General features: G+C 46.9%; 1 gene segment (V, D, J or C); it reads left to right on the top strand.

Annotated features, from left to right (window-relative positions):
- LOC131999778 (T-cell receptor alpha chain constant-like) overlaps positions 1-22,414 on the top strand; it is a 380,650-nt gene extending 358,236 nt beyond the window's left edge. The window contains 4 exon segments of the C gene segment in view: positions 18,694-18,948; positions 20,390-20,434; positions 21,108-21,215; positions 21,868-22,414. Of these exon segments, the coding sequence occupies positions 18,694-18,948; positions 20,390-20,434; positions 21,108-21,214 (407 nt within the window).
- The last annotated feature ends 3,831 nt before the right edge of the window (positions 22,415-26,245 follow it).

Below are 26,245 nucleotides of genomic sequence, written 5' to 3' on the forward strand. Positions count from 1 at the left end.
AAAATAATATGTGTCTTCAGAACAAAAAGGAAAGGCTAGGTCAGCTGGTATAATTCTTTCAAGGAATTATATATGTAGGATATATATGTAGGTTCTTAGTACAATCACCATTTTCGTGTGATCTGTAGCCATAGGCATTGGTAAAAACAACTCTCTTCTACAGAAGTACAGTGACTCAAATGTTACCCAAATATAAATGGCAGGAGAAAGGAAGTGATTTTATAAAGGCCTGAATTACAGTGAATACAGGGGGTAACCTAAAGCTTACCTTTGGAACTGGAACAAAGCTCCAAGTCACCCCAAGTAAGTCTAAACTATCAAGCATTTCTCTTTCCTTAGTCATCTCCTTTCTGATTGTAATATTCGAAGTACATGATGGGCTAGAATAGGCCTTTTCTGGCTATTTTCAGAATATTTAAATACAGATATGGGAGAAGGATAACCACGGCTGCCCTTTAAAATTCTGATAAAATTGTTCTGTGTGAGTTGGGTTCTTTCTCAATAGAAGAGAAAGCCAGGATATTGCTTGTGAGGCCAGTGGAAAACAGCAGATACGCAAAGGATAAGACCTAGAGAGAAGACAAGTGGTGTTTTTTACCAGAGCTGAAGTAGACAGGGTGTCCTTTAATCAGAGAGACACTCAGCTTTGCGGACAGAATAGGACTCGAGTCAGTAACAAGGCTGCCATTGAACCCACAAAACAAGTCAACTGGAGGGTGTCACTCATAATGATTTGGATGTTAGTCCCTGAAGTTTCAGACTGATTGAAGTTAAAATGAGGAGAGACACTATGGCAGGAATCTAAAAATGGATGACTGCAATGGAGACAACAGAGGACTAGATTTATCTGTTGGATAAATAGAGTTGAAAATCGTGAGTTTGATGGGGACAGACGCAGAGGTGTGGTAGATAGAGACTTCATTTTAAGTGTTGCCCAATAAATGCCTAAATTTCAGTCAAATGGCCTGTGTGTTCTGTGGAATATTAAAAGAAAGGGAAGATGGAGCCCTCTTTGTAGGTGAATGGACCCTACCTCTTGGTCTGGGGTAAGAGAAGAGTACGTGGACTTGCGGGTGTTTTTGGCTGACTAGGAAACAGTGTGGGAACGATGGAGGCTATAGGTGGAGTTTTGGGAGCGGGACTCGACTGCTGGTCAGGCCTGGTGAGTAGCATATCAGAGGGATAAGGGAAGGATTGAGGGCAAAATGTCTTCATGTTTCAAGAAATGGTCATGGAGGGTGAGCTGGAGTTTTGGGGGATCACTGCTATTAAAGTTCTGACATCTGGCTCTAGCAAGAGAATTAACCCCAATGGGTTAATTCTATAATCTCACTCTAAAAAGGACAAGAAGGAGGATTCTTCTCTTGTAGCTCCTCAAGATTTACCTGTCTTGTGCATCTGGGTGATTTCTGTCTTTCGTACAGTGTTGGTTCAAGCCGCTCAGCCTCAGATCACCTGTTCTTTATTTGTAAAATAAGAATAATAATATCCGAGCCCATGGCACAGCTGTGGCCTGAATGAGGTAATGTGATGTATGTAGGTTGTTAACCTGCTTGGCATGTAATAGAGTCTCCATAAATGATAGTTTTCTTTCCCCTTCTCTAAGTAGATCAGAGCCCAACACTATAGGCCATTTTGGTATGGTCGTTTACTATGGTGGGGAGGTAGGATACAGCAGACTCACCCTTGGAAAAGGGACCACACTTCTAGTCTCTCCAGGTAAATGTTGGCCCCCTCCTGCTCTTATTTCCCCTTCTCTGGTTTAAGGCCTCTGCATGTACTTACATGTGTTTTGCCCTTAGGGATGCATCTTCCTTGTTTTATCAGTCAACCTATGAATTTAAGACAGAGCCTTCGTGGGGGACATTAAAAATGAAAACAGGGGGAGGGTATGTGCTATGGTGAGTGCTGTGAAGTGTGTAAACCTGGCGATTCACAGACCTGTACCCCTGGGGCTAATAATACATGATATATTAATAAAAAATGAATTTTTTTTAAAAAAGGATGCATAACCAGAGGAAACAAAAAATGAAAATAGGGTGGGGTGCCTGGGTAGCTCAGTTGGTAAGCATCTGCCTTTGGCTTGGGTCATGATCCCAGGGTCCTGGGATCAAGCCCCATGTCAGGCTCCCTGCTTAATGAGAAGCCTGCTTCTCCCTCTCCCACTCCCCCTGTTTGTGTTCCCTCTCTCACTGTGTCTCTCTCTGTGTCAAATAAATAAATAAAATCTTTTTTAAAAATGAAAATAGGCCCTAAAAAATAAAATAGGTAATAGCAGAGTTGGAAATAACAGTAGAACCAATTCACTAGACCAGAATGGAGCAGAGACAAACACTCGAGATGATTAGGACAAACCTGATATCTTTGGAAATAGCCTGGCCTCCTGTTTGAAGCCTGGCTATAATTTCTCCCCAGGCATCCCTCCCATTCCTCTTAGCCTTCATACTGCAAATTGAGCTGTGAAATCTTGGACAATCTGTGACATATACACTAAGGGAATCTTTCATTATTGAGAAGATCTTCCCATTAAAACTGAAAGATCCTTGAGAATAGATGCTCTTGTTCTAGCCCGGGAAGCATCTAATATGGTCCTTTTACCAAGCAAGTGCTTCATAAATTCTTGTTTAATGGAAATCAAGCACCCAAGGAAACCAAGCTTCCAGGCCAAAGGGAAGAAGAAATTAAGTAAATGCCGCTACATCCAGGATGTGGTGGAGAGAGGAAAACCTAGATTGGGAATCCAACGGACCCGTGTTTTGTCTCTGCTACCAACTAACAGTGGAACAGTGGATTTTCTGGCCTCTGGACCCAAGATTTCCGTCCTTTAAATGGGGAAGCAGGTCTGCATGACCTCTTTGCCCCCCTAGCACCAGCAGTCTATGAATGGGGGCTGGTTTTCTCTCCAAGAATATATTTAGTAGCTATATGAAATCTTGAGTGTTTTCTAACTCATTAGGATATATCAGGAAAAGAGGTGAAGTGACAGAATTTCTTGCGAGGCGTCAGACACCGTGGGACTGACTGGGAGAAATGACAGACTTGCCTTTGGGACAGGCGCCTGGCTGAACACGGGGCTGAGTAAATGGTAACTGCAAAATGTTTCCTGGTGACAGTGATCAGCTGAAAAGGAGACGTCATTTGCATCATCTGTGCCTTACTTATAATGAGCTATGATCTAGTGCTGATGTATTAAGAATTGCGGCACCCAGAGAAATTAGTGAAAGTATTCCAAGACTATACAAGCATATTTTCTCCGTGGTGGAATTTAGCCAACAATTAAGACTTTTCCCCAAGATAGGAGGCTGGCAGAAGCTCTAATACCAAAGTGCCAGAGTGTTTAGCGCCAGCACTGAACTAAAGGGAGCTTGATTCAGGGGAAAAGCCAGAAGAGCAGAAAATTGCATGGCCTTGATCTAACAGACCCTTTCTACGTCCATGGCCATTGATTCAGAGACAAACTGGGGCAGAGGATATTCAAGGTCATTTTATCCATGCCCCCCAAATAAGCTATACCAAATTCACTCGAGGGACTGTGTCCCTTTACACCACACGTTGTTCGAGAAGAGCCAGTGAAGTGCAGAGAAAGGAGTTCAGGGCTGCTTGTTTCAGTCTAGAGTTCTTAACTCAGCCCCAGCTGGTGGCGTGACATTGAATAAGTCATTGGGCCTCTGTGTGCCTTAGACTCCTCCACTGTGAGCTGAGTAGGGCAAAGCATTCAAAATCTGTGCTTCTGGGACCTCACTCTTATACTACCCAAGAGTTTATATGACTCAAGGGCTCAGACTGTCATGATTATTTCATAAACAAATATTTCTATAACCCTGAGAAAATAATCTTGTTAATCAATATTCTAACTTAACACAGAAAGAATAACTACCTTCCCAGGGTGTGTGGATGCAGTGCTAGGTCCATGACATGCGGTATTGTTTATCCTCAAACAATTCTAAGGAACAAGGAGCAGTGTCCCTATTTTACAGAAGAGGAAACTGAGGCCCAGAAAAGTAAATCCCCAAGATTCCTAGTGAGTAGGAAAGTCCACATTCAAACCAGGCTCTGATCTCAAAGCCTTCCTCTTTCTACTGCACTCGTCATAGACCCTGTACCAGGGCTTACTTAGAAATGAGAGACAATGCCAATCATAGTGAGTAAGGAAAAACATGGAATTGATCTTTTCTATTCCTAAATACTGCCATGACTTAGAGGTGGAGCTTTGGGAGATCTTGATTTGAATGCCCCAAATATCAAATATCCAAAGGATTCTCTTCCCTTTTTCATGAAGAGACAAAGAATACAGGGGCTACTGGGAGAATTTACCCTCATGAAGACAAGGGAGCTCCAGCCACCACTCCCTTGTCCTGACTCTCTCCCTTTGTTTCACTGTATCTTGTGTTTTCCCCAGGAAGACCAGTCACCAGTGTAACTGATCAGCAAGTGCCTGACACAGGTGTGATTTATAGAAAATACAACATTAAAGGCACTTTGGACATTGCTGGATCCCAGAACTTCTGCTCTGAAAGGGAGCTTAGACATCATCTAATTCAGAGCTCTTTGTTTTTCTAATATGGACATTAAGACTCAGAGAGGTTGGTTGAATTGTCCAACATCATCAAGTCAGTGAAAAGTAGGGCTGGGACTAAAGCCTGGGTATTCTGGTCCCCGGATTTTGTAGAATAGTGACTAGTGTTTGGTGAACCTGGTAGGAGGTGTGAGATATGTTCAACACAGGAAAAAAAACAAATGAGTTTTACTAGGGAAGTATAAAAAAGGTGTTCCTTATTATTAGCACCTTCCCATAGGCGCCCTGGGCCTGTTTCCCAAGCTGTGGTATAAAAATGGAAGGGGAAGGAAATGGCCCATTTTGTCATAGCAAAAATCACTGTGGGAAATAATGCAGTCTTCAAAATTGGGACAGGAACAAGACTATTTGTTAAAGCAAGTAAGTTCTATGAAATATCTCGATTTGGATTATAGTTGAGAGACATCTGTTCTCATTGATTTGTTTGAGGGGGTGTGCATGGTTTTGTCTGCTATTTATTTACTTATTTTTAATGATTTTCTTTACTTACTTGACAGAGAGAGAGACAGTGAAAGAAGGAACACAAGCATGGGGAGTAGGGGAGTGGGAGAGGGAGAAGTAAGCTTCCCACTGAGTAGGGAGCAGGATGTGGGGCTCGATCCAAGGACTCTGGGATCATGACCTGAGCTGAAGGCAGGTGCTTAATAACTGAGCAACCCAGGTGCCCCTTGTCTGCACCTTCTTAAATAAGAAGATAAGTTAGCAATGATAGAGTTGCATTTTTATCCATGAGCATCAGTAATGCAAGAAGCATGTCCTGAACACTTAGTGAGAATGGATAAACCCATAAAATTACCCTAGGTCCTGGCTAGCACTGAAAGTCTATAATTATATGAATGACTTTTTCAACCTGAATTTTCATGACCTTTTTTGTACAACATTTCTTATATAATCTAGTGTATATAAAGCAGAATCTTCTATTGGGTTCTGCCTTATTTCTTGTCATCTTCCGCTGGTCTTAGGAAAATGAAAGTTAAACAGTAAAATTATACACCTCCTCCCACTTTGGCACATGCACACAGATGCGGGAACATGCTTGGTATTTGACCTCTGCGTGACATAGGAATCCCAGACTAGGGTTCAGTTACAGAGTACCATTTTGTATAAGGTTATGTCAGAGTGTGAACACAGGCTATCAGAAGCTCATATTTGGAACCGGCACCCAACTTTTGACCAGCCCAAGTAAGTCAGATCTCCAGAAATATGTAAACCCACCTGCAATATTGGATTTACATTTTATATGTGGCAATTTAGCATGGACTATAATAGAATGTCATTATTACTACTACTGCTTTGTTATTATTGATCATAACAATGCTGCGAGCTCAGAATATGTATTTTCTGCCATGTTATTTTTCTTACCCTTTAAGGAGAATCAGTGTCATGTTGAGATATTAAGAGAAAAATGCTTGAGTTTTCTTTGGAACCAAGTAACTTGCTTGTTCATTCAGTTGCCCCCTCTCTGTTGAGGGTCAATATGAACCTCACAATCTTTGGGGTTTTACACTGCCTCCTTATTATCTGTCTTAGAAATGCTTGCTTGATTTTTTCCTGCCTAAGGACTTCAATTTTGAAGCTCACGTTTACCCAGCATATACTTTGCTTTTAGCCTCTCCCAAAACTGGCCTCTTTGTCCCAATAATTGTGCCCAGTAAAAATCAGTTCAATTCATTCAGTGATTACTGGGTATCATCAATAAGCCAGGGACCATAGTTGGTTTTAAAACAAAGAAAGAAACAAAAGAAGAAGCATAAGCCCCTGCTCTCAGGAACTTCCAGTCCATCAGGGAAACACCACTTACATATTAAAAGTCCAATAACAATGCAGATGTGAGGGTGACAAGATGGCTACTGTATGTGGTCACGCACATGCCCAGGGGCCTGGCAGGGACCCCACTGGCTGGGGACAGGACAGTGGTGACAAGGGTCAGTCCATATGCTCTGGCAGAGACCAAGCATGATTCTACCTGTGTGTCTCTGGAAAAGGATTTATGTCTGTTATCTGCTGAAATGTTTGACTTTCTTGAGGACAAAAGGCCCCCTTGGCAGAATCCTTGAGTGCTGTGAGGAGAGAAACAGCTATGAGCCCGGCGTGAGTCACCAAAACTCTGGCTCAGCGCCAGAGAAGAAGAGGTGACTGCGTCCTGCAGAGGCATGGTTTTAGCATGTGCCCCAGCGCAGCATACTGGAAATGCTCTTGCTCCTACTCTTTCTAGCAATACATTCGTGCATATGTCCCCCCAAAAAACTGATACCTTCTCAGGTATGGCCGCTGAGGTGAGAAAATGCTCCCCCCAACCCCTAGCACTGGCCTTGGTATCTTTAGAAACACACCCACTGGCCTCCGTAGGAGGCAGGTTTTTCACAAACTTTAGTGAAGGCTGTTTTTCCCAGAGAAGAAATAGCTAGAGGCTGTTTGTTGATAGCTGTGTTTAGGAAAAGGGGTGGGTGGGGGCTGCTGCCAAACCCCATTAGGCAGGCTCAGAGCTGGCATTATAGGGAAAATGTGTAGATCAACCTTTCCAGGTCCCCAGCTTGTAGAGCTCCAGAGAAGGTTGTGTGTCCTCCATGAGACCATGCACAACCCCAGGACCTTTTTGTAATGCACTTACCCAGAGTGTAGCTATGGGAACAACAGGCTCACTTTTGGGAAGGGGACCCAAGTGATGGTTATACCAAGTAAGTAAGCTAGGGCCATCCTCTACGAATGACCCCCTTCAAGACACCCCCAACCACTGCAACCACTGTGCCTACCCCCAGTGCTGGACAACTTCTTCCGTCCATGGCAGGGGTTGTGGCGGGGGAGATACAATGTCATTCATCAGTGCCACAGCTAAGGTTCTTAGGCAGTCACTGCCCCAAACCTTTGCCTGTCCCTTGTTTCTTCTGCCCTCTGCTTCTCTTGGCATCTCTACGGACCACGCTCCCATCCTCTGTGAAAGTCTGCCTTGCTCTTCCCTGAGGCTGGGTTTCCAACTGAACAAAGACCCACAGACCGTGAGAGGTGGAAGGGTCCTTGGGGATATCTTGCCCTTATTGTAGGGGAATCTGGAGGCCCAGTGTCTAAGCATCTGTCCTGGGCCACATGGTAAAGGCAGTGCAGGGCAGGGGCAAAGCCCCAGCCCCTCAATCCCAGCCCTGAGCTCAGCAGAGCCGCACAGCTCTTTGCTAACATGGCCCTCAAGCCCAGAGTGTGATAAGCTGAAGGCCAGCAGCACACACCAGCCAGGAGCTGATGGCTGAGCTCCCGCCTTGGTTCAGGACCTCGGCCCAGGCCATGCCTTCGAGAGCTTAGTTTCCACATCTCTGAAGTAGGGAACATGGTCTCTGGTATTCCCCTATTTCAAAATTATAAGGAAACTCTTGTGATTTTTTTTTCCTCTGTCCTATGTTTTCATAAAAGCCAGTCCCTGTCTGAATCAAGGTCATTAGAAATACAGGAATCAGGGGCACCTGGCTGGCTCAGTCAGAAGAGTATGCAACTCTGGATCTGAGAATCATGAGTTCAAGTCCCACGTTGAGCATAGAGCTTATTTAAAAAAAAAAAAAAAAAAAAAAAAAAATCAAAGGGCTTTGGATGCTTTGGCCTAGCACCAGTCACTGGGAAGTGCCTGGATCCCGCTTGGAGTCTGTCCTGGACCCAGAGAAATGCAGGGACCAACCCCTGGGCCTCACACAGGAAGACGCCTAGGAATGGGTAGTTCTAAAGAGCTAAGGAAGGGGGAAGACAGGACAGCAGCATTTCAGGAAAAGGAGGTAGACAGGCTTCAGCACGATAAATCATCAGGCCTCCTGGGCCCTCCAGCCTCACAGCCTTTCTAAAGCCCCTTGTATCTGACAGAAGAGTAGTGGGGTCAGACCCTTAGTGACCTGGCGAAGCAGGCAGGGTGTGGCGGTTTTGGAAGGTTGCTCCCCACTGCTCTGCAGACAGGAGTACGAGTGTTCTGGGTAAAGGAGGGTGAAGCACTCTTCAGCCCTCACCCCCAGCTCCCGACACCCCCACCCCTGACTCTATGGCTAGGGGCTGCAGGAGATTTCCTGCAACTCCCAGAGCGTCCACCAGTGGTTTTTCCCTGGATGGTTGCCCCAACACCACTGGGGCAGTGGGTCGATGGTGGTCACATAAGACAGGTTTTATCAAAGGCTTTCCTCACTGTGTGCATCAGGAGGAAACTACAGACTTACATTTGGAAGAGGGACCAGGCTTGTTGTTCATCCCTGTGAGTATTATAGAATTCTTATTTCGATAAGGGAAATGTGGTAGACAGGAATAGATTATGGAAGGATACTTTAATAATGAGAGCCCGTGATGTGGTCTGCTCCGTCGTTAAGAATCCTTGGTTGTCCGGGAGTAACTTAGCAGGGCATTGGGTCTAATGACATGGTCAAGGCTCTGCTGAACAAGGGTTTTGCAAACAGTACTTTTAGAAGACAAATCCTCAAGTTTTGGGGGGAAAAAAAAACCAATAATTTACTCTTGGTTCAGTTTCAGAAGCAGAACTTTCTCCTTGGCAGCTAAGGGGTCTACCCCACCCGTCAACCCTATGGCTGAGACTCTCTCTCACACTTCCGCCTGGATCCATGAAATACCTGTCCTATGGGAGAGCATCCCAGCCAGGGTGGGGGCACTCAGGGGTGCTGGATGGGAGTGTGCGGAAGGGATGGGTCTCCTCGAGCTGCAAAAAGTTTCATGTCTTGCCCTTCGTGTGGAGCACTGCTGAATCATTACATTATAGCTACTATTGACTGAATGCTTGGCATACACCAGCGACTACTGTCTTTCACGAAGTTCTCACTCCATGTTCAATTTCATCCTCCTGTTAGGTAGCTGGCATCATGCCCACTTTACAGATAAGGAAACAGAGCTTCCCGTTAAGTAATGTGCCCAGGATTGCACAGCTAGGAATAAGAGAGTTATGAGTGGAACTCGAATCTATTCGACTTCTATTTGACTAGTGTCTTCGTGTTATCCATGCTAATCACTGTGAGCGCCATCCCCCCTCCCCACCATACTCTGAGAAGGAAGACCCCAGACCTGGGAGGCCACTAATTAGTCCTCAGTGTGCCCACCCTGAGCCTTCTTGCCATGGTGATTGTGGCAGCCTTGAGGCAGGGTTCGGCATTTCTGTAGAGATCAACCAAGTCATTGAATTGGGTTGTCAGGATGTAGGGATGGCAGTGAGGGAAGTAGAAACCTAGAAGGACTGTCTACTGGGCATGAAGTGACATGGAAAGAGAAATTTATCATCAAAACCATAGAATAGGCTGTTTAATTTTTTTTTTAAGATTGTATGTATGTATTTATTTATTTAGGGAAAGGGAAAGAGCAGGTGGGAATGGCAGCGGGGAGTTAAGGGAGCTTAGGGAGGGGGAGAAAAACAAGCAGATTCCACACTCAGCGGGGCTCGAACCCCACGACCCTGAGATCATGACCTTGAAATCAAGAGTCAGACGCTTAGCCAACTGAGCCACCCAGGCCTCCTGGAACATGCTGTTTAAAAGCTCTGTTCCCCCAAGAGGGAGTGCTGTAAACCTGTAGGGGACTGGGCAGCCACCCTGGGTGGCAGAGGGCAGGTATTTGTACTAGATCATACCACAGTGTGGACACAGGTGGCCGAGCACTCACTTTTGGGAGTGGAACAAGACTCCAGGTGCATCCAAGTAAGTGCCTGAACTGAGACTCTAGCCAAAGACACAGAAAGTCCCTTACTCTGCTTTCTTAGATGATGAATCTGCACTTTCTCAGCCAATTTCTCATGTTTCTTCATGAGGCTTGAATGTTTTGAAATTTTAATTTCCAGCCACTGGCTCAATAGCGGTTTATTTTCTAATGCTAGAAATTTCCCATGGGTATTGGCCTTTTCATCATTACTGAGACAGACTCTCTTGCTGCTTCTAGATTCTTTTGAGATGAGAGATCTTTTTCAGGAAAGAAATTATGACTGATTATGCCAAAAAATGTATTTTTGTTATCATCGAGTTTTCATGAAAGGTGGGAAATTAAACTTCCCAAAGACACTGGCCTTTGGACACACTCTCACAAAACTCCATATCTAATTGAGAGCTATAGGAAGAGCTTAAAGCCTAATTAATGGAATAAAAACAATAAAAAGTTTAGAAAAGAGAACCATACAGAACACAAAAGAGAAATGAAATAGTCCTAATAAAAGATAGACAGCAGGACTGCATCCAATAAATATTTACTAAGCAACTATTACATTCTAAACGCTATGCTAGATGGGAGTGAGAGGAAAGGAGGGAGGGCGGAAGGGAGGCAGAAGTCAGGCAGGCAGGCAGGAAAGATGGCAGTCTCTGCCATTCAGGATCTCCCAGCAGGTAAACGTCTATAAACAGACAACTGGGCTCCGTGTTACAATGTAGAGGAGACCCACGCAAGCTGCAACGGGAACAGAGAGGAAGGCATGCCCAACCTCCTGTCTTAGTTCCCTGGAACTTCCATGCATCCTGCCCTGCCCTGTAAGCTCAGTGAGGCCAGGACCCTCTCTCCTTCATCCTGACACCTCTACAGCCCAGTCCAATGTCTGGCACAGAAGTGTCACCAAACATGAGTGTTGAAAAAATACCTTCTGGCTAGGGGAGTGAAGGAAAGCCTGAGTGGAGAGGTAGGAACTATTCAGAACCTGTTGCTTTAGACAGTAGCAAGTATTCCCCAACGGACAGAGTTGTCATAGACTTCAAAATGGGAGATTAGAGAATCCATCCAAATGCACAAGGGTGAGAAAAAGCCCATCTCTCTGGGGAAAACGTCCGTGGCCTTTACCTGTTCATTTGGGCATTTTAGCAAAGACTCTTCCCTCCCAGGCTGCATTTGGAAAGCCTGACACCCAAGCTATTTTTCAAGAACCAGAGTTCCAGTGCATGTAAGAACCATAATGCCTGTGATACGGAAGTAGCACAAGAGGGTTTTAACAGGAAAAAGGAAAAACATCTCTTGATAAATACAGGAAGTCTACGTCTCCACTTGAGAGACCACCCAGGAAACTTCCCTCCATTTGTTCTAAGGAAACTTCTCCCTTAGGACCAAAATCTTCTTTGAGGTACACAGCTCCAAGGTGTGTAGGAAGGTGGGTGGAAAGAAGACTGGTAAATTCACATTTGGGAAAGATTTTAAAGTTGTTTCTAGAAGGTAAACTCTGCAAAGTGTGGAAGCGTTGTGGTTCCTGCCTGTTGATTGCATCTGTGCCTGCCCTCGAGATGTTCCTGATGGCAGCAGGAGAATTCACTCTACAGCTGACAACATGTTCAGCAATTCCCCAAATAGAATGAAGCTGTTTTGTGATAATCAAAAAGAAATAATCAGAATCAATAAGACCCCTAATCATGTCCACAGGAGCAGGCAGGAGAACAGATTCAGAACACAGAAAACTGAAGGATTAAAGTTTGGATGGAATTTTAAACTCTTGGAACTAGAAAAGGGACTTCCAAGGAATATATTTATATTTATATATACCCACATGTTCCACAGATCTTAAGTGTTTAAGTGTTTTAAGAAAAGAAGTTTACTAGATCAAGTAAATTTGAGAAGCTCTGGATTTCTTCACTGCAGGACTTCTCAGAGCCTTTAAAATTAGCTAATATGGCTTGTCAGTATAGAGTATAACAGCACTTTTCAAACTAATTTGAGCTTAGAATCTTTTTTGCAGAAAAATTTAGGACTAGAGTTCTGTGAAACTCTCACCAAGAAGTACCTGTCTAAACCACTCTCAAACTTTGGAGATTTATTTTTTCCCCATACGGATGTCAACCCTAATCTTAGAAACCTCTGGAGAAAAAGATTCTGGGGCCCTGTATGTAACTCATTCCTGATTCTCACAACCATCAGAGTTAAGCAGTCCTCCCTGTGCCTTTATGTGACTATTCCTCTGGCAAGTTTAGCCTCTCTCTCTGCCCTCAAGGAATAACAGAACGCCTTTCTAAAAGAGCCTTGCACAGGCCTCGAGTCCAGGAGTTAGCCGTCCCCTAGATGTGTCAGCTATTGCCAGGGCTCTGAATTCCCCCTCCAGATTCATTTCCCAATTAATTCCTGGCTCTTCTTCAGACACCTCCAATTTTCCTCCTTCGCTTTCAGTGTGGAACCCAGAAAGGGTGTCCACCCTCCAGGAAGGCCGACCAGCTCCAGTCTGGCTGTGAGGGAAAGGTCTGTGGGCTTATTGCATTTGAAAAACTGGGACTTGGTGAGTCAGACTTTTCTCTTGGGTCAGGGAAAGAGTGATTTGGAGGTATCTGTAGCATGGGAACAGAAGACATTGCTGCCCCCAGAAGGCTGACCCTGCCCAGCTTAGAGTTCTTGTAAAGCGCCCCGCTATTGTGTTGTCTAATAGCTACAGTCAGTTGACCTTTGGAGCTGGGACCAGGCTGGCTGTGAACCCATGTGAGTACGATCACGCATGAGTCTGGGGCAAAAGTAACCCTCGGCTTGTCTGTGAGAAAACCGGCAATGATTTACAGCAAACTCAGGGGAACAGTAAACACTTGTTTTCCATTTCCTATAAGCTCTCTTGGTGACTTAAAACATTCCCATTTCTCTTATTAAAGACTGAAGTCCCAAGAGCCAATTGAGTAAATGAAAGACCAGGCAGAATTTTATGGAATTTACAGAAATGTAGAAAGAATTCCAGATACTCAGCACTCTCAAACAAAGCCTATAATATCAGCACCAGATAATCAGAACATTCAGGAAATTAGCAACGTGCCCTTGTGGGGAAGGAATGACTTAATGGGCGAACCTGAATTCCCTCTTATTGCCTATCACAGCCCTTAGTGGTGGCATTCCTTGTTGCAGCTAATGACGTGGTATGGGGATACCTGCTCCCAGAACCTTCTCTGGAGTTTAGGAGTCTCGAACCTCTCCCAGGGAAAAACGGGACCCTGACCCTACCTAAAGAGCAGTTATATTTTGTGACATATCAAGGCACAGAGGCAGGATTGTATGGGCTTCACAGCAAACTTGACAGGTGGACAGATCTGGGGGAAATTCTGGCCCTACCCTCTCTAAAGTCTCTACTTCGTCAGCGTCAAAATGCCAAGAACCACATCATAATAATATAAGACAATGCCCAGCAGATAGCAAGCAATTAATGAATAATAGCCTTTCTTTGTTTTTTGTTTTGTTTTGTTTTGTTTGCTTTTTTGGTTTTTGGTTTTTGTTTTATTATTAACATATAATGTATTATTTGTTTCAGGGGTCATCAGTCTTATACTATTCATAGTGTTTTTCTAGTGATAATTTCATTATTATTATTATTATTCTCCCCATCTTCATCAAGGCCTTGCTATAAAAGGTTTACATTATTGTAAAGGGGAGGGGTAAGAGCTTCCCTGCGAAATAGAAAATCTAAGAAACAAAGACCCAGGGAGACTTTTAGGATGGTGCTTTCGCAGCCTGTGGGTTCCAGTAGATTAATATCAAGAAGGATATTACAAATACCTTAGCTGCCATGGGAATGAAGCAGAGTACCATGTTAATCTTTGGAGCAGGAACCAGACAGAGAGAATGTCCAGCCAAGTAAGTAAAGTGGAGGAAGGGTCAACCTTGACAACTAATTCTTCTTTGTCCAGGATGCTAAGTTGAGCCCAGGTATTTTCTTCTGTAGGATTCCTAATGGTTCTTTTCACCCATCCCCAGAAAATTCTCCCATCCAGCATTCAATGCTCAGGAAACATCTTTAGACTGAGACTAGGAATCTTGAGGCAAGTGATAAGTACATAGTCTTGGGCCCTCCACGAGAAGATCCAAGACACCGCTGCCCTGGACAGGGGTTGTGCCCTACTGAATTCTTGGTTTATTGAGATCACAGGGTACTATAGCAGGATAGGGCAGGGGGGAAAGGGCTGAAAAACCAAATACTCAACACAAGAGAGCAAGCAGAAGGTCTAACTCTAGAAAGTGTGATTCTCTTGTCCCCTGGAGGAGATCAGTACTTCTACTGAAGCAAGAGGTAGATTTTGTGAGTTTCTGTAATGGTGTCACCTGCAGTGTGAATACTGCAGGAACTGTGGGCAAATTCACATTTGGAAAAGGATCCCAAGTGTCTATAATAGCTGGTGAGTCTTCCCAGGTGGCCCCATTTGCAATCCCATGGGCCAGTGAGTGTCTCTATTCCTTTCCTTGGGAATATCAGTCTTAACTATGGGGAGGCTAACTGTGTGTGTTACAGTGAATTGTCTTACAGAAGCCTCTGTGAAAGGAAAAGCCATCACTATCAATTTTGAAAATCTGTGTTTCTCTAGGTCAAACACCTTAAAACTTGGCTTTAATCGTTCAATGGGTATTTTCTAATGCCTTCTATGTGGCCATCACTCTAAAAAATGTTAGACTGACTGCAAAGAAGTCTAAGATAGATGACTGACCTATTCCCAAATTGGATAAGAACTAGCTAAAGGGACATAACTACTGTAAATTTAGCAAGCTGAAAACTATTTCAGTGTGAACAAATTGATGACATCAATAGGCACAATCGAGATTCAGAGGAATGAGTTTACAGCTGGAAGTTGGCCTAGACAGATAAGGTTTTATGCAGTAGAAAGGATTCACTAGGCCTGACGGATAGGTAAGATCTGTGTGGGCAGAGACTGGAGAGAAGGGGACTTTCAAGCATAAGGAGCAACAATAAAAAAGGCAGGATCTTGGATGTGAATAAGGCATGTGCATTTTGGCCTAAGTAAACACATCTGATAATAAACTGGAAGCAGGGAAAAGCAAATAAAATGTCTTTTTAAACAATAGAGAAAAGGAATTCTAGACCCTTCAAGAGAATTCAGACAATTAGGGCCAAGGCTGGCCACTAGGAACCTGGGGATCCAATTTAGAAATGGAGACCAGATATGAATGTGAGAGGGGGCCAGCCCCTTCCCGGATGCCTCATGTCCTAGGGACCTCCCCTCTCCTTCTTCAATAGGCTCTTATGAGGTAGATTACCCCATTCCTCAGAGGAGGCGAAACCTAAGGGTTTCTGTAATGGAGACATTAGGTGTGGTATGACGGTGTTGCCTCACGTTTGAAATTTGGCAAAGGAACCAGAATTTCCATAACTCCTGGTAAGTCCACCCAGGTTCATTGTTTCTTGATGCTCACCAGAGGCTCAGTGGGACCCAGAGTCAGGATTCCTAAGTGGGAACACTTCCGGGTTCCTAGTACCTAACTACAAAGCACTAATTTCACTGTTGTGCCCCAACGCGTCGGAAGCACTAGAGCTTTTGGACATGTGTCTCTGCAGTCAGTTTTGAATTATAATGAAAAGTTAGGATCTAGCAGAGCTGAACTTCCACACTGGAAACTTGATCCAGTCTTCCTAAGACCAACGTCTGAAATGTCATCAGTGGAAGGATGGGCATTGCTAAGGTGGAACAGGATAGGATGCGTCTCCTCCCAGGGCTCTGGCAGAGGAACCCCTAAAGACCTCCAAATTAAAAGTGATTCATTTCTCATCCTCAGACAAAAAGAGATGGTTGTGCCAGAGTTACATGGGAGCAGAAGTAAAAGGACTTAAAACAAAAGCAAGTTTAAGGATCAGTACCCAGCTTTTTTTACCAAAAAGTTCTGATAAGCAGGAAATTTTGCAAATCTGTTGGTTACTAGGCCATTTATGATCCAACAATTGTTTCTTGAGCACATACTACATGGCAGACACTAGGTGAACTTGACTTTCTTCTCTCAAGTCCCTTATGTGCCCTAGATGAGTAGGTCTTCACCTGAAAACTCTTTCTGTGGGCCTGCAGGTGAAGCTCTATTCATTTAAGGCACAGAAAGGACTTGAGAGAAGAAAATTCAAGCTCTCCAGATCATGACAGCCCCTGAATGTCATGCCAGGAAATTGGGACATTATTCTGTGGGCACTAGGGAGTCCCTGAATTATTCTGAACAAAAATGATGCAATCAGCTCTAGGTTTTAGACAAGTACTTTGGAGGATGAGCTCAAAAAAAGAGAATGGGGAGATAGTGGGGGTAGAGAGGGAAGCAAGAGAGGAAATCAGAGGTAAGGAAGCTGGACAGGAGAAACAACAGCAAAAATGCAGATAGGGAAGCCCAAAAATGAATGAAGTCTTGGTAAAAATGAGACTGGGGAGCAGCAAAAATCATCTCAAGTCTTCTGACTTCATTGATTTGCTATTTCATGTTGATTTCTCACTAGCGAGATTGAGCAAAAATTGGCCTTTCCCTCATGGAGTCACGAGTCACCCTCCCATCCTCACCGACTTAAAGATGGTTTTTAAGGCGCACAATCAGCCCTCAGTACCTTTCCTTGAAAAATCTCATATTCTGTAGCATGCTCTCTCCAGACCAACACTGTCCAACAGGACTTTCTGGGATGATTGAAGTGTTCTATCAACCTGCACTGTCCAACACGGCAGCTACAACACTCTTAAAATGAAGTTTTAATTTTTAATTAAATTTTAATTTGATTTCATTTTCATTCATTTTAATTTAAATAGCCACAGGTAGCGAAAGACTATCACATTGGGCAGCATGCTAGACCTTCTCCAGCCTGACACTTAGTGGCTCTAGAACTTGATTTGAGTGTTTAACCACAACTCAGAGTTGGACATCGGGCCCCCACAGCAACCCCTCTTCCCCCACTAAGCCCAAACTGTTCTAGTGGCACCTTACCCTCTACCTTCTCCTCAAGACCACATTCTCTCAGCACCTCCATACCCTTCCACATCCCCATTCCCAGTCCCATCCATGACTCCCATCGAGGACTAACAAACCCATTGGGGTATGTTGGTGGCACATAATGGCTTTTGGTCTCTTTCTCTCCCTATAAAAGATTTATGCCCTAGGGCCTTAATCCACAGTGATGTCAGACCCTACCCCCAGCCCTAGATATGGGGACATTGAAGAAGAACAGGCAGAATTCCTCAGGGCCAGAGCTTTGGATGCCCCTCACATGAGACCATATACCCACCCGTGTTCTGCTGCTCCAGGGACAGCCCCACACCCTTGACTTGATACCCTTGGTGTGCCTTGACTCAGCAACCCAAGACAAGGCCAAAGGCTGGTGTCCCTGATTTCAGGTCCAGCTGGAAGTCTGCATTGCAAAGGCCACCCTGGCTGGACTCACAAGTGGGGTGCACCCCTGGTCTGAGAAACCTTGCATGCAGGGTGGGGAGCCGTGGGAGCAGAGAACCACAGGGGCAGGAAACTCTAGTCCCAACCCTGCTGTAAACTCTCTGGGTGGCCCCAGTGTGTTAACCCTCCCAGCAAACCTCTGTTTCCTCTTCTAAAGGCAGGAGGTCTGAAAGAATAAACAACAAGAGTTATATTAAAAACACAAAATCCTACAGAAATACTGAAGAACGATTCTCAGCTCTAAGGAAAAGCCTCCACTGACCCCTATTTCCTGGGGGGAAATTTAAGGCACAGAAATTTAAGGCACAGTTTCTATAGAGAGAAACTCCCCCTTTGATTTTCCATGGAGGACGTAATGTCTCCATTTTACAGATGAACTTCCTGACATTTAGGGAGCTGATGTGCCTTGCTCAAGACCTTGGATTTAATGAACGGTAGATCAAGGACTGGGAGGCAGGTATTCCGACTTAATGTCTAAAACTTTTACCAAGGAGAAATCTCCTCATTGTGATGTGACCGATCTTTCATCTTAATGCCAGCCGATAAGAAACCTCCAATTGCTGTCCACACCCAGCCTAATTTGGGGGAGGCCACCCCTGATTCCTAGATGTATGGTTTGCTTTGCTGGGCCTCTATTCTATTCTAGGCTTGCTTTGTCCTGTGAGAGCAGCGTTGCTGCTTACTAGTCCCACTGTGCTTTGGAAGATGTTCCTATTAAGTGAAAAAATGAACAGTATCATCAAGGAGCCCTACATTTCTGGTTTCCTTGAATGCCAGGCAGGGCCAGCCAGAGAGCCGCCACTGAGAACCTGGCCTCTTGGCCAGGACCCATGGCTTTTGCCTGGCCCTGACTTCCAGTCCACTTAGAACTGGTTTCCAGAATGTTCTTTTCTACCCAAAGCCTGAGAATGTGACTTGCCAGCCCCACAGAGCCTTGCTCTTGCCCATCACTGGCATCTGGACTCAGACCTGGGTTGGGGCAAAGAGGGAAATGAGCATCTCCTAACCTGGGTTCTTTTGGCCCACAGATATCACGGACCCTGACCCTGCCGTGTACCAGCTGAGAAGCCCTAAATCCAGTAACATCTCTGTCTGCCTGTTCACCGATTTTGATTCTGAAACCAATGAGGAGCAAGCCCCAGAGTCCACGATGATCAAGCTAAAAAGTACCGTCCTGGACATGTGGTCGATGAATTCCAAGAGCAATGGGGCCCTGGCCTGGAGCACCAGCACTGATTTTAAATGCAATGAGACCTTCCATAAGGACTTCTACTCCAGCTCAGGTGAGAGCAGACTCCGTGCCTGTGCCAGCCGAAGCTTTCCACTCGGGAGATGCCTGGTTCTTCCCCTAAAAGCTGCTCTGATGGGTGATCTCGGCCTCATCCACTGTCAGCGAAGCCCCTCCACTCCTGTGACTGAGCACCAGGGAGCTCCATCCTGGCATGTCCCAGAATGTCCTAGGCAAAGAGGGGATGGGGAGAAGGTGGTAGGAAAGGCACTGGCTTCTCACCTGCCCCGAATTTCCACCTCCCTGCCTCTGCTCAGGCCGTTTGCCCCCTCACTGCCCCATCTAATGCTTTTCTCCGAGATACCTCCCCTTGGTTCTGTCTCTCTGCCAAAGAGCCAACCTCAGCCAGTCATTCATTCACTCCAGCCAGAGGCTGGAGTGAAGGAGTAAGTCAGTCAGATGAGGGGTCTGCCCTAAGCAAGCTCCACTACAGTTGGGGGAGGCCATCCATCAGCAAGCAGAAATCTAGAGAACTTCGGATTGTAACATGTGGGGATGGAGGAAGCAGCCAACTTAGGGACAGAGTCTGGGCAGGGCTCTCTGGGGAAATGCTAGGTGAGATGAGAGTTAAAGGAGAAGAAGGGGGCAGCTGTGCCAAGGGTAGACGGGGAGCCTGTGGAGGGCTGACACAGGGGCACAGCAAGGAAGGGGAAGAACAGCAGGCCAGGAGATGGACCAAGTAGGGAAGGGCCTCATCACAGGGCCTGCTAGGTCACGAGAGGGCAGCCACCCTCCTAAGTCCAATGAGGAGCTATTGATTGGTTTTAAGTAGGAGAATGACATCCAATTTACTTTTTTAAAAGAGCACTCCAAGTGGAAAATGGGTTGTAGGAGCCAAGAGTGGAAGCAGAAAGGAAGCCATTGCCACAGACAGATAACGGGGGCCTGGACAGGGGGAGTAAGGGAGTTGAGTGGCCAACAAGATTTCAGATTCAAAGGGAGAACCAGGCAGGGCTGCAAAGGAAAGAGGAGAGCCAGGAAGGCGGCTGGATTTCCTGCCCAAGCCGCTGAGTCAATGAGAGTGCCATCCACTGAGATGGTAACAACAGAGGAACAAATCTGAAGTGACTCCATGGGACACAGGAGGGCATCTATACCCCTCATGGCACTTTGTCACTGTGTGTGTCTTACTGCCTCTTTCAGACTCCAGACTAGAACCTACCCAAGGGCAGGATCTGTGTCTGATGGTTCCTCATGGCCTTGTGTTGGGTGACAGGTCCTTTGCACAAGCAGCATTTGTGAAGTGAATGTAGTAGTCCCCAGAAGCCAGGGCCCTCCCAGCGGGTGTCCATAGGCAACAAGTCCCTTCCAAATCTCTCCAGGAGAGCACATGGAAAACCTGTAGACAGAGGCTCATCTGCCCAAATCCTAGAAGGTCTGGCATGGGAGAGTCGGCTCACTCAACTCTAAGAAAATGTCTTTGTTTCTCCTTTTAGACTTTTCCTGTAATGCCACTTTGATAGAGAAAAACTTCGAAACAGGTAAGAGAGGGATCTAACCCAGCTTCAAGATGTACCCACAATCACCCGGACTAGATAGGAGAGGCGGGAAGGGATATATGGATCTGGAATGACGTTAGGAAGAACGGGAATATTCTTGAATCCCCAGGCTCCTCTCACCATCTCTAATGTGCTTTCCCCCTCTGAGGACTTTCAGGATGAGTCTCCAGTTTCCTAGAACCCCATGACTCACTCCTAGGTCTCTGGAGAACCAATGAGAGCTTCTCGGTGGCCCAGCGGTGACATTTCCAACTGGCTTGTGCAGGGCCCTGAACTCACCAGCTCCTCCTGAGGGCGTGTTCCCTCTGTGCCAGTAGCTGGGCTTCTGCCTTCTTTCAAGAAAAGCAGCAGGATTCCTGTAGGCAGAATCTTGTCTCTCAGGATCCCCACCACTCCCGGCCACCTGCCCTGGGCCCATCCATTTCCACCTGAGTTGTTTTCACTGAATGGTCCCTCTTGGGGTTCAGGCGCCTGCTAGTCACCCGGGGACCCAGACCCAGGGGGTTACAGTGAGTTCTGAGCCCTGCCCCATCCCCACTCTTGAGGGAGACAGACATAAAATAAGGATTGAGTGCAGCTCGTGTTTTCCTTTGAAAAGAATGATACAAATAGGGTTAGGAAGGGATACGCATGCCAATAACCTCTTGTTTGGCAGATATGAACCTAAACTTCCACAACCTGTTCATGATCGGGCTGCGTGTCATCCTCCTGAAAGTGGCTGGGTTTAACCTGTTCATGACACTGCAGCTGTGGTCTCGCTGAGGTGAGCGGGCATCTCAGGTGGGAGGGAGGGCTGTGAGGGTCTCCAAGCTCGGAAAGCAAACCTCCCCCCAGGACTTGCTTTTAGGTCCTATAGTGGGGCCCACCAAACCCCTGCTCTTTCTCTGGTTAGGGGTTACTATTGTAAATAACAGTGGCCTGGAACATTGGTAGGACTCCTCAAGGGACAAGAGGCACTTCCGCTGAGCCATGCCTCCCCTATAAATTATGAAGAATAGCTGTTATTCTCCTCATTTTGGAAAGAAAGACATTGAGGCCAAGTCACAGCAAAGGCCAGCCACTAATGAGTGGAAAAACATGAGAAACTCAGGACCCAGATTCGTTTACACCCCTGCCTTCCACATACTCCTTTCAATGCAAAACCTACAGGGGCCCCCAATTCCTTTCCTCATGTCCTCTGCCCCCAGTACGACGCAAAGACGTTATATGCCTCTTATGCCCTAACCCTAGCTCTCTCCCTGTATCCCTGTCATCCTACTGACAAGTGCCTCCTGTTCCACCACCATCAACAGAAAGTCCAGTGTCCGTTCGCTCCTAGAACTCTACAAATGGAGGCATCTCTATCCACATCCCTAACTGCCCCTGACTCTGTCTCCTCGGTAGTCAGCCCTAACCACTGTGCTTCCTCCACCCAGGTCACCAAGAACATGAGAGCGCCTGGCACTCCCTCGCTCCTGGCTCCCCAGCGTACCTCTTCCCTCTCTTCAAGCAGAGAGGCAGACTGTCTGCTCCCCTGAACAGATAAGAAGGCTCCCTCTGCCTCTCTGGCCCCACTGGCAATGGCCACCAGCTGGATCCCACCAGATACTCACCATCAAGGTGCTGAAGAGCTGCCAAACCCTGCCTCTGCCCCCTCGGTTCCCTCATTGCTGCTTGTCACCACTGGACGCTCACAGCAAAGTCAGGGGGCCGCTGCGGAGAGACTCCCTGTCCCTCCCGAGACTGCCTCTTACATCCCCTGTCCCCTATCCTCTGGGCGAGGAACCCCCAGTGGGTCCTCCTGGGCTCTAGCTCCCAGAGAAGGTTGTGAGGAGTCCGTTTTTTAAAATAATGTTCATAAATATGTATACCCTTTTCCCCAAGATGTGGGGGAAATTATTACAGAGACCCTGCTGTGCTGTGTATCTGAGCAGCGTTGTATATCCTGCTACCCTTGACTTCATTAAAGACAATTTGGAAGAGCCCAAATGTGCTCCTGTTTGACTGGGTTTGGTCAGGGTCACGTATGCTCAGCTTGCTATTGATCCCTGACTGGGCAGAAAGAAACCAAGGCGTTTGTCCTGATGTTGCTCAGGGTGCCTAATTCAACAAGCTGCTGAAGTCAATCTCATCCTGGAACAACCTCTAAAAAAATTCCACTTAGAAGGCTGAGCTGGGGGAGGCGGGGTGGGGGGCAGGCAAACCCACTTAATAGTTGAGGTCCCTGCTCTTCTGTCTTCCTGCCGCACCACTGGGCCACCCATAGTAGGAGGCCCATGCCCATGACTGATCAGGACTGGCCGTGGAAATCTGGCAGGCAGGGACCACACAGCAAGCATCCCCCAAATGCCACCCACTGTCTCCTGCCCTCCGGGACCATTTCCTTTCAGACTGGATTCTCACTGAAACCGGGCATGGCCCCTACAGATTCATGGCTGGGGACCACCCACCAGTCCACTGCCTGGGTCCCACCCCAATGCCACAACTTTGGGGTGTCTGGTCTAAGAGCAGGGAAAGGGAGTGAAGATTAGCCAGACTTTCTACTTCCTCCCTCCCCCCCAGCCTAGATATAAGAAATGAATCCTCTTTCCTCAAGCTCAGGAACTTTCCCAAGGAGGGTGTGTGTATGTCTTAAGCTTTTAGCAAGAGGACAGAAGGTAGGGCTCCCCAGGGTCCGCGGTATTCTTCTGGGCCTGAGTGCCCTTCTGAGATGCAGCCATCCTCCTCACAATTACTGCCATCAAGCCCAAGGCTTATGGATTCCCAGGGGGAAGGGAGGGTCCTATCCCCAAACACCTCTATGGTTCACACATGTGGCTCCAACCACATCAGCCGGATATATGCAAGTCCTTCCAGCTACAAGTCAGGCCTGCTGCTTTTCACAGGGATCAAGCCCCCAGCTCAACAGGGGACTTAGGCATAGTACGGAGGGGCTTCCATAATTTCCAGGGTCACCGCCTATAAAATATCCTCTAGGACTGGGAAGCTGCCTCCAGCTCCACAGGCCTCTGACTCTGTAGCCTCTGTGGAGGAGGACGGTCACAGAATCTGCAGTTCTCACTGAGTCCCCTCACCTGCAGCCTAAATCCAAGTCCCTTTAAAGATCACAAAAAGGGACAGCCACAGAGGTCACCCCATCATCACGGGTCCCTCTCACACACAGCAGGACAGGTACCACCTTCCCAAAGGTAAGGTTCTGCCTCATCGCCCTGACAAGATTCCAGAGATCCCGCCATTGGGAATTTCTTTTAATTAAAGTATTCTCCTCTCCCGATTCAATGAACATGCCCCTGGGAGGGTTAATAGAGCAAGCCTTTATCAACCCTTAAAAACCTAAGGCAGATTAGTTGATCTTTTTTTTTCCTCCTAAAGTAGTAATTCACTCTGGTCTGTATACAAAAGACCCCGGTGGTCAGGGAGGCAGCTCTACTCCTGAGAGTTGGCAGCAAAGATGCTGAGCCTGAGGGGGACATGGGTGCTTAGAGCAGGGGACAGGAGCAAGGACCCTGGGAGGCAGTGGAGGGGCTAAAGACAGATCCCTCCAAGAACCTGGGAGGAGGCCAGGGGAGTCTGTGGAATCTTGCCATCCCAGGGCCCTCAGTTGTCAGGGCCCTGAAGTCATGGACCCCTAAGGCCACCCAAGGACCTATGAGGTGACAGGCAGTGGCTAGGGACCCACCCAGACCCACGAAGGGAGCAAGGGTTCCTCCTTCCCCGCCCAGCCCAAGCCAAGCCTCAGGCACATAGGAGGCCATCTGGAAAGCAGGGTCGACACACCCCTGAGACATTTCCATCTCAAACCAGGGCTTCTCGATCCCAGCAAGAACCTTCCTTCAAATCTAAGGCCAATTAGAGCCGAGTGAGAGGGCAGACCGGGAGCAAGTGGGTGTGCTAAGGGGGGTGATAAGGACACTCCACTCCTCTGTATCCACTCTGTTCTCACCTCTGGCCCCAGGCCCCACCTAAGGTGTCCGGGGGAATTAAAATACCCTTGCAATCCCAGACCAAGAGTTTCTGTGCCCCTTAGGAGGTCAGCACAGGGCCTAGGGGTCACTGCAGCAGAGCCCCTCAGGGCACTTAGGGACCAAGGCACTGCTCAGCCTGGAAGGAAGAGGCTGCTGAAGAAACCCGGTTACACCATCATCACATCCCTACGAAGGCCCAGCCCTGGAGAACCCCAGGCCCCATGAATAGAGACCAGCCTCGAGGAGATAAGACCTCTGTCCCACTAAGGAATGTGTCACCAAGGCCAGCTGTAGAATGGATTTGTCTGGACAGATACCCAACTGCCCAAAGAGCTTAATTAAACACAGGCCAGCTCTGGAGGCAAAAGAATGAACCAAACGACTTCTTACAACCCCCGTTCTAAGATTCTAGAAGATTCTCTGACACTTCACCCAGAGACCTGGCCCCTCGCCAGTGTAACTGGAATAACTGTCCCCTCAAGGGGAGAGGGCTGGGGTGCCTGGGTGGCTTCGAGGGTTAAGCCTCTGCCTTCAGCTCAGGTCATGATCTCAGGGTCATGAGATCGAGCCCCGCATTGGGCTCTCTGCTTAGCAGGGAGCCTGCTTCCCCCTCTCTATTCACCTGCCTCTCTGCCTACTTGTGATCGCTGTCTGTGTGTTAAATAAATAAAAATCATTAAAAAAAAAAAAAAAGAGAGAGAGAGAGAAAGAGAAGAGGGCTAATCAAGGATGTGCTTCAGGAACACCCTAAAGTGGGATGGGGTCTTCAACTCCAACAGAGTGACCCCCTCTGCTATGACCCACCATTTGAGGGGCAGCCACATGAGTCTTGAAGGATTATTTATCTTCTTAAAATCCCACTCCCCTGGGTCACATGGAAAGCCTTAACAGATATCAATGTAGTTACCACATAATATCTTGGCAAGAAAGTCCACTCAACTCTGCACTCCTCGGGATGGCCAATGTATCTTGTTCATCACTGGGTCCACAACACCTAGCCCCATGGCTGGCACGCCACAGATGCTTAATAGACACTTAACTAGCAAATGAACAAATAAATACTTAGTGCCATTAGGCACTGGGAAGGAAGCCAGGTTGGTGGGGGCCGTGGGGGCAACATAAGAGAAAGGAAAAGAGAGATGAATAGAGGAGTCGGCTGGGTGAGCTGCTATTTCATGATTTTGCCAAAAGCTAAGAGTAACCTGTCAAGAACTATCAGGGAAAGAAAAACCTGAGTGATGGCCCACTGGCCAGTGAAGCCCCCAGGTAGGCAATCATCCGACAGAGTCTGGAGGATGTGGGAGGTGCCAGGGAGGCAGAACTTGGGTTACTGCCCAACTATTCCAAGACCAGGGGCCGAAGGTCACATTACGGGGGCAACCTCACTTTACCCACATGTCCTATCTTAAAAGCGCTTCTGCAGACTACTTCCTCAGCCAGGGTGTGGGACAGAGAGCTCCTGAGGGTGGACCTGGGGAGCAGCCAGATGGGGCCCGTGCAGTCACTCTGTTAAAAAGCACACTGACCCCTGCAGACTTTGTGGAAGGCCACCTGATTTCCACACTTCGTTTCACCCAGACACATGCATGCAGAAGGTTTCCTCTGAGCATCACAAGGAGAGCTGTATTTTGAAATTAATAAACAGGTCAGACACTGAGTCAGTAGCCAGAAGTAGGACAGGAAGTGGAAAAAGTCTCCCACTTCCCGCCAGGTGTCTGGGGGCTCAGGGCCTCCCCTCCCCATTTCCATGACGTCATGGTGGCCCCGAAGGGCAAATGGGGCACCTTTGAAGCTCTCCCGCAGAAGCCACATCCTCTGCAAAGAGGAGTTAAAAATACTAAGTTCGAGA

Source organism: Mustela nigripes, chromosome 13 (genome assembly GCF_022355385.1).
Source record: "Mustela nigripes isolate SB6536 chromosome 13, MUSNIG.SB6536, whole genome shotgun sequence".
Lineage (NCBI taxonomy): Eukaryota > Metazoa > Chordata > Mammalia > Carnivora > Mustelidae > Mustela > Mustela nigripes.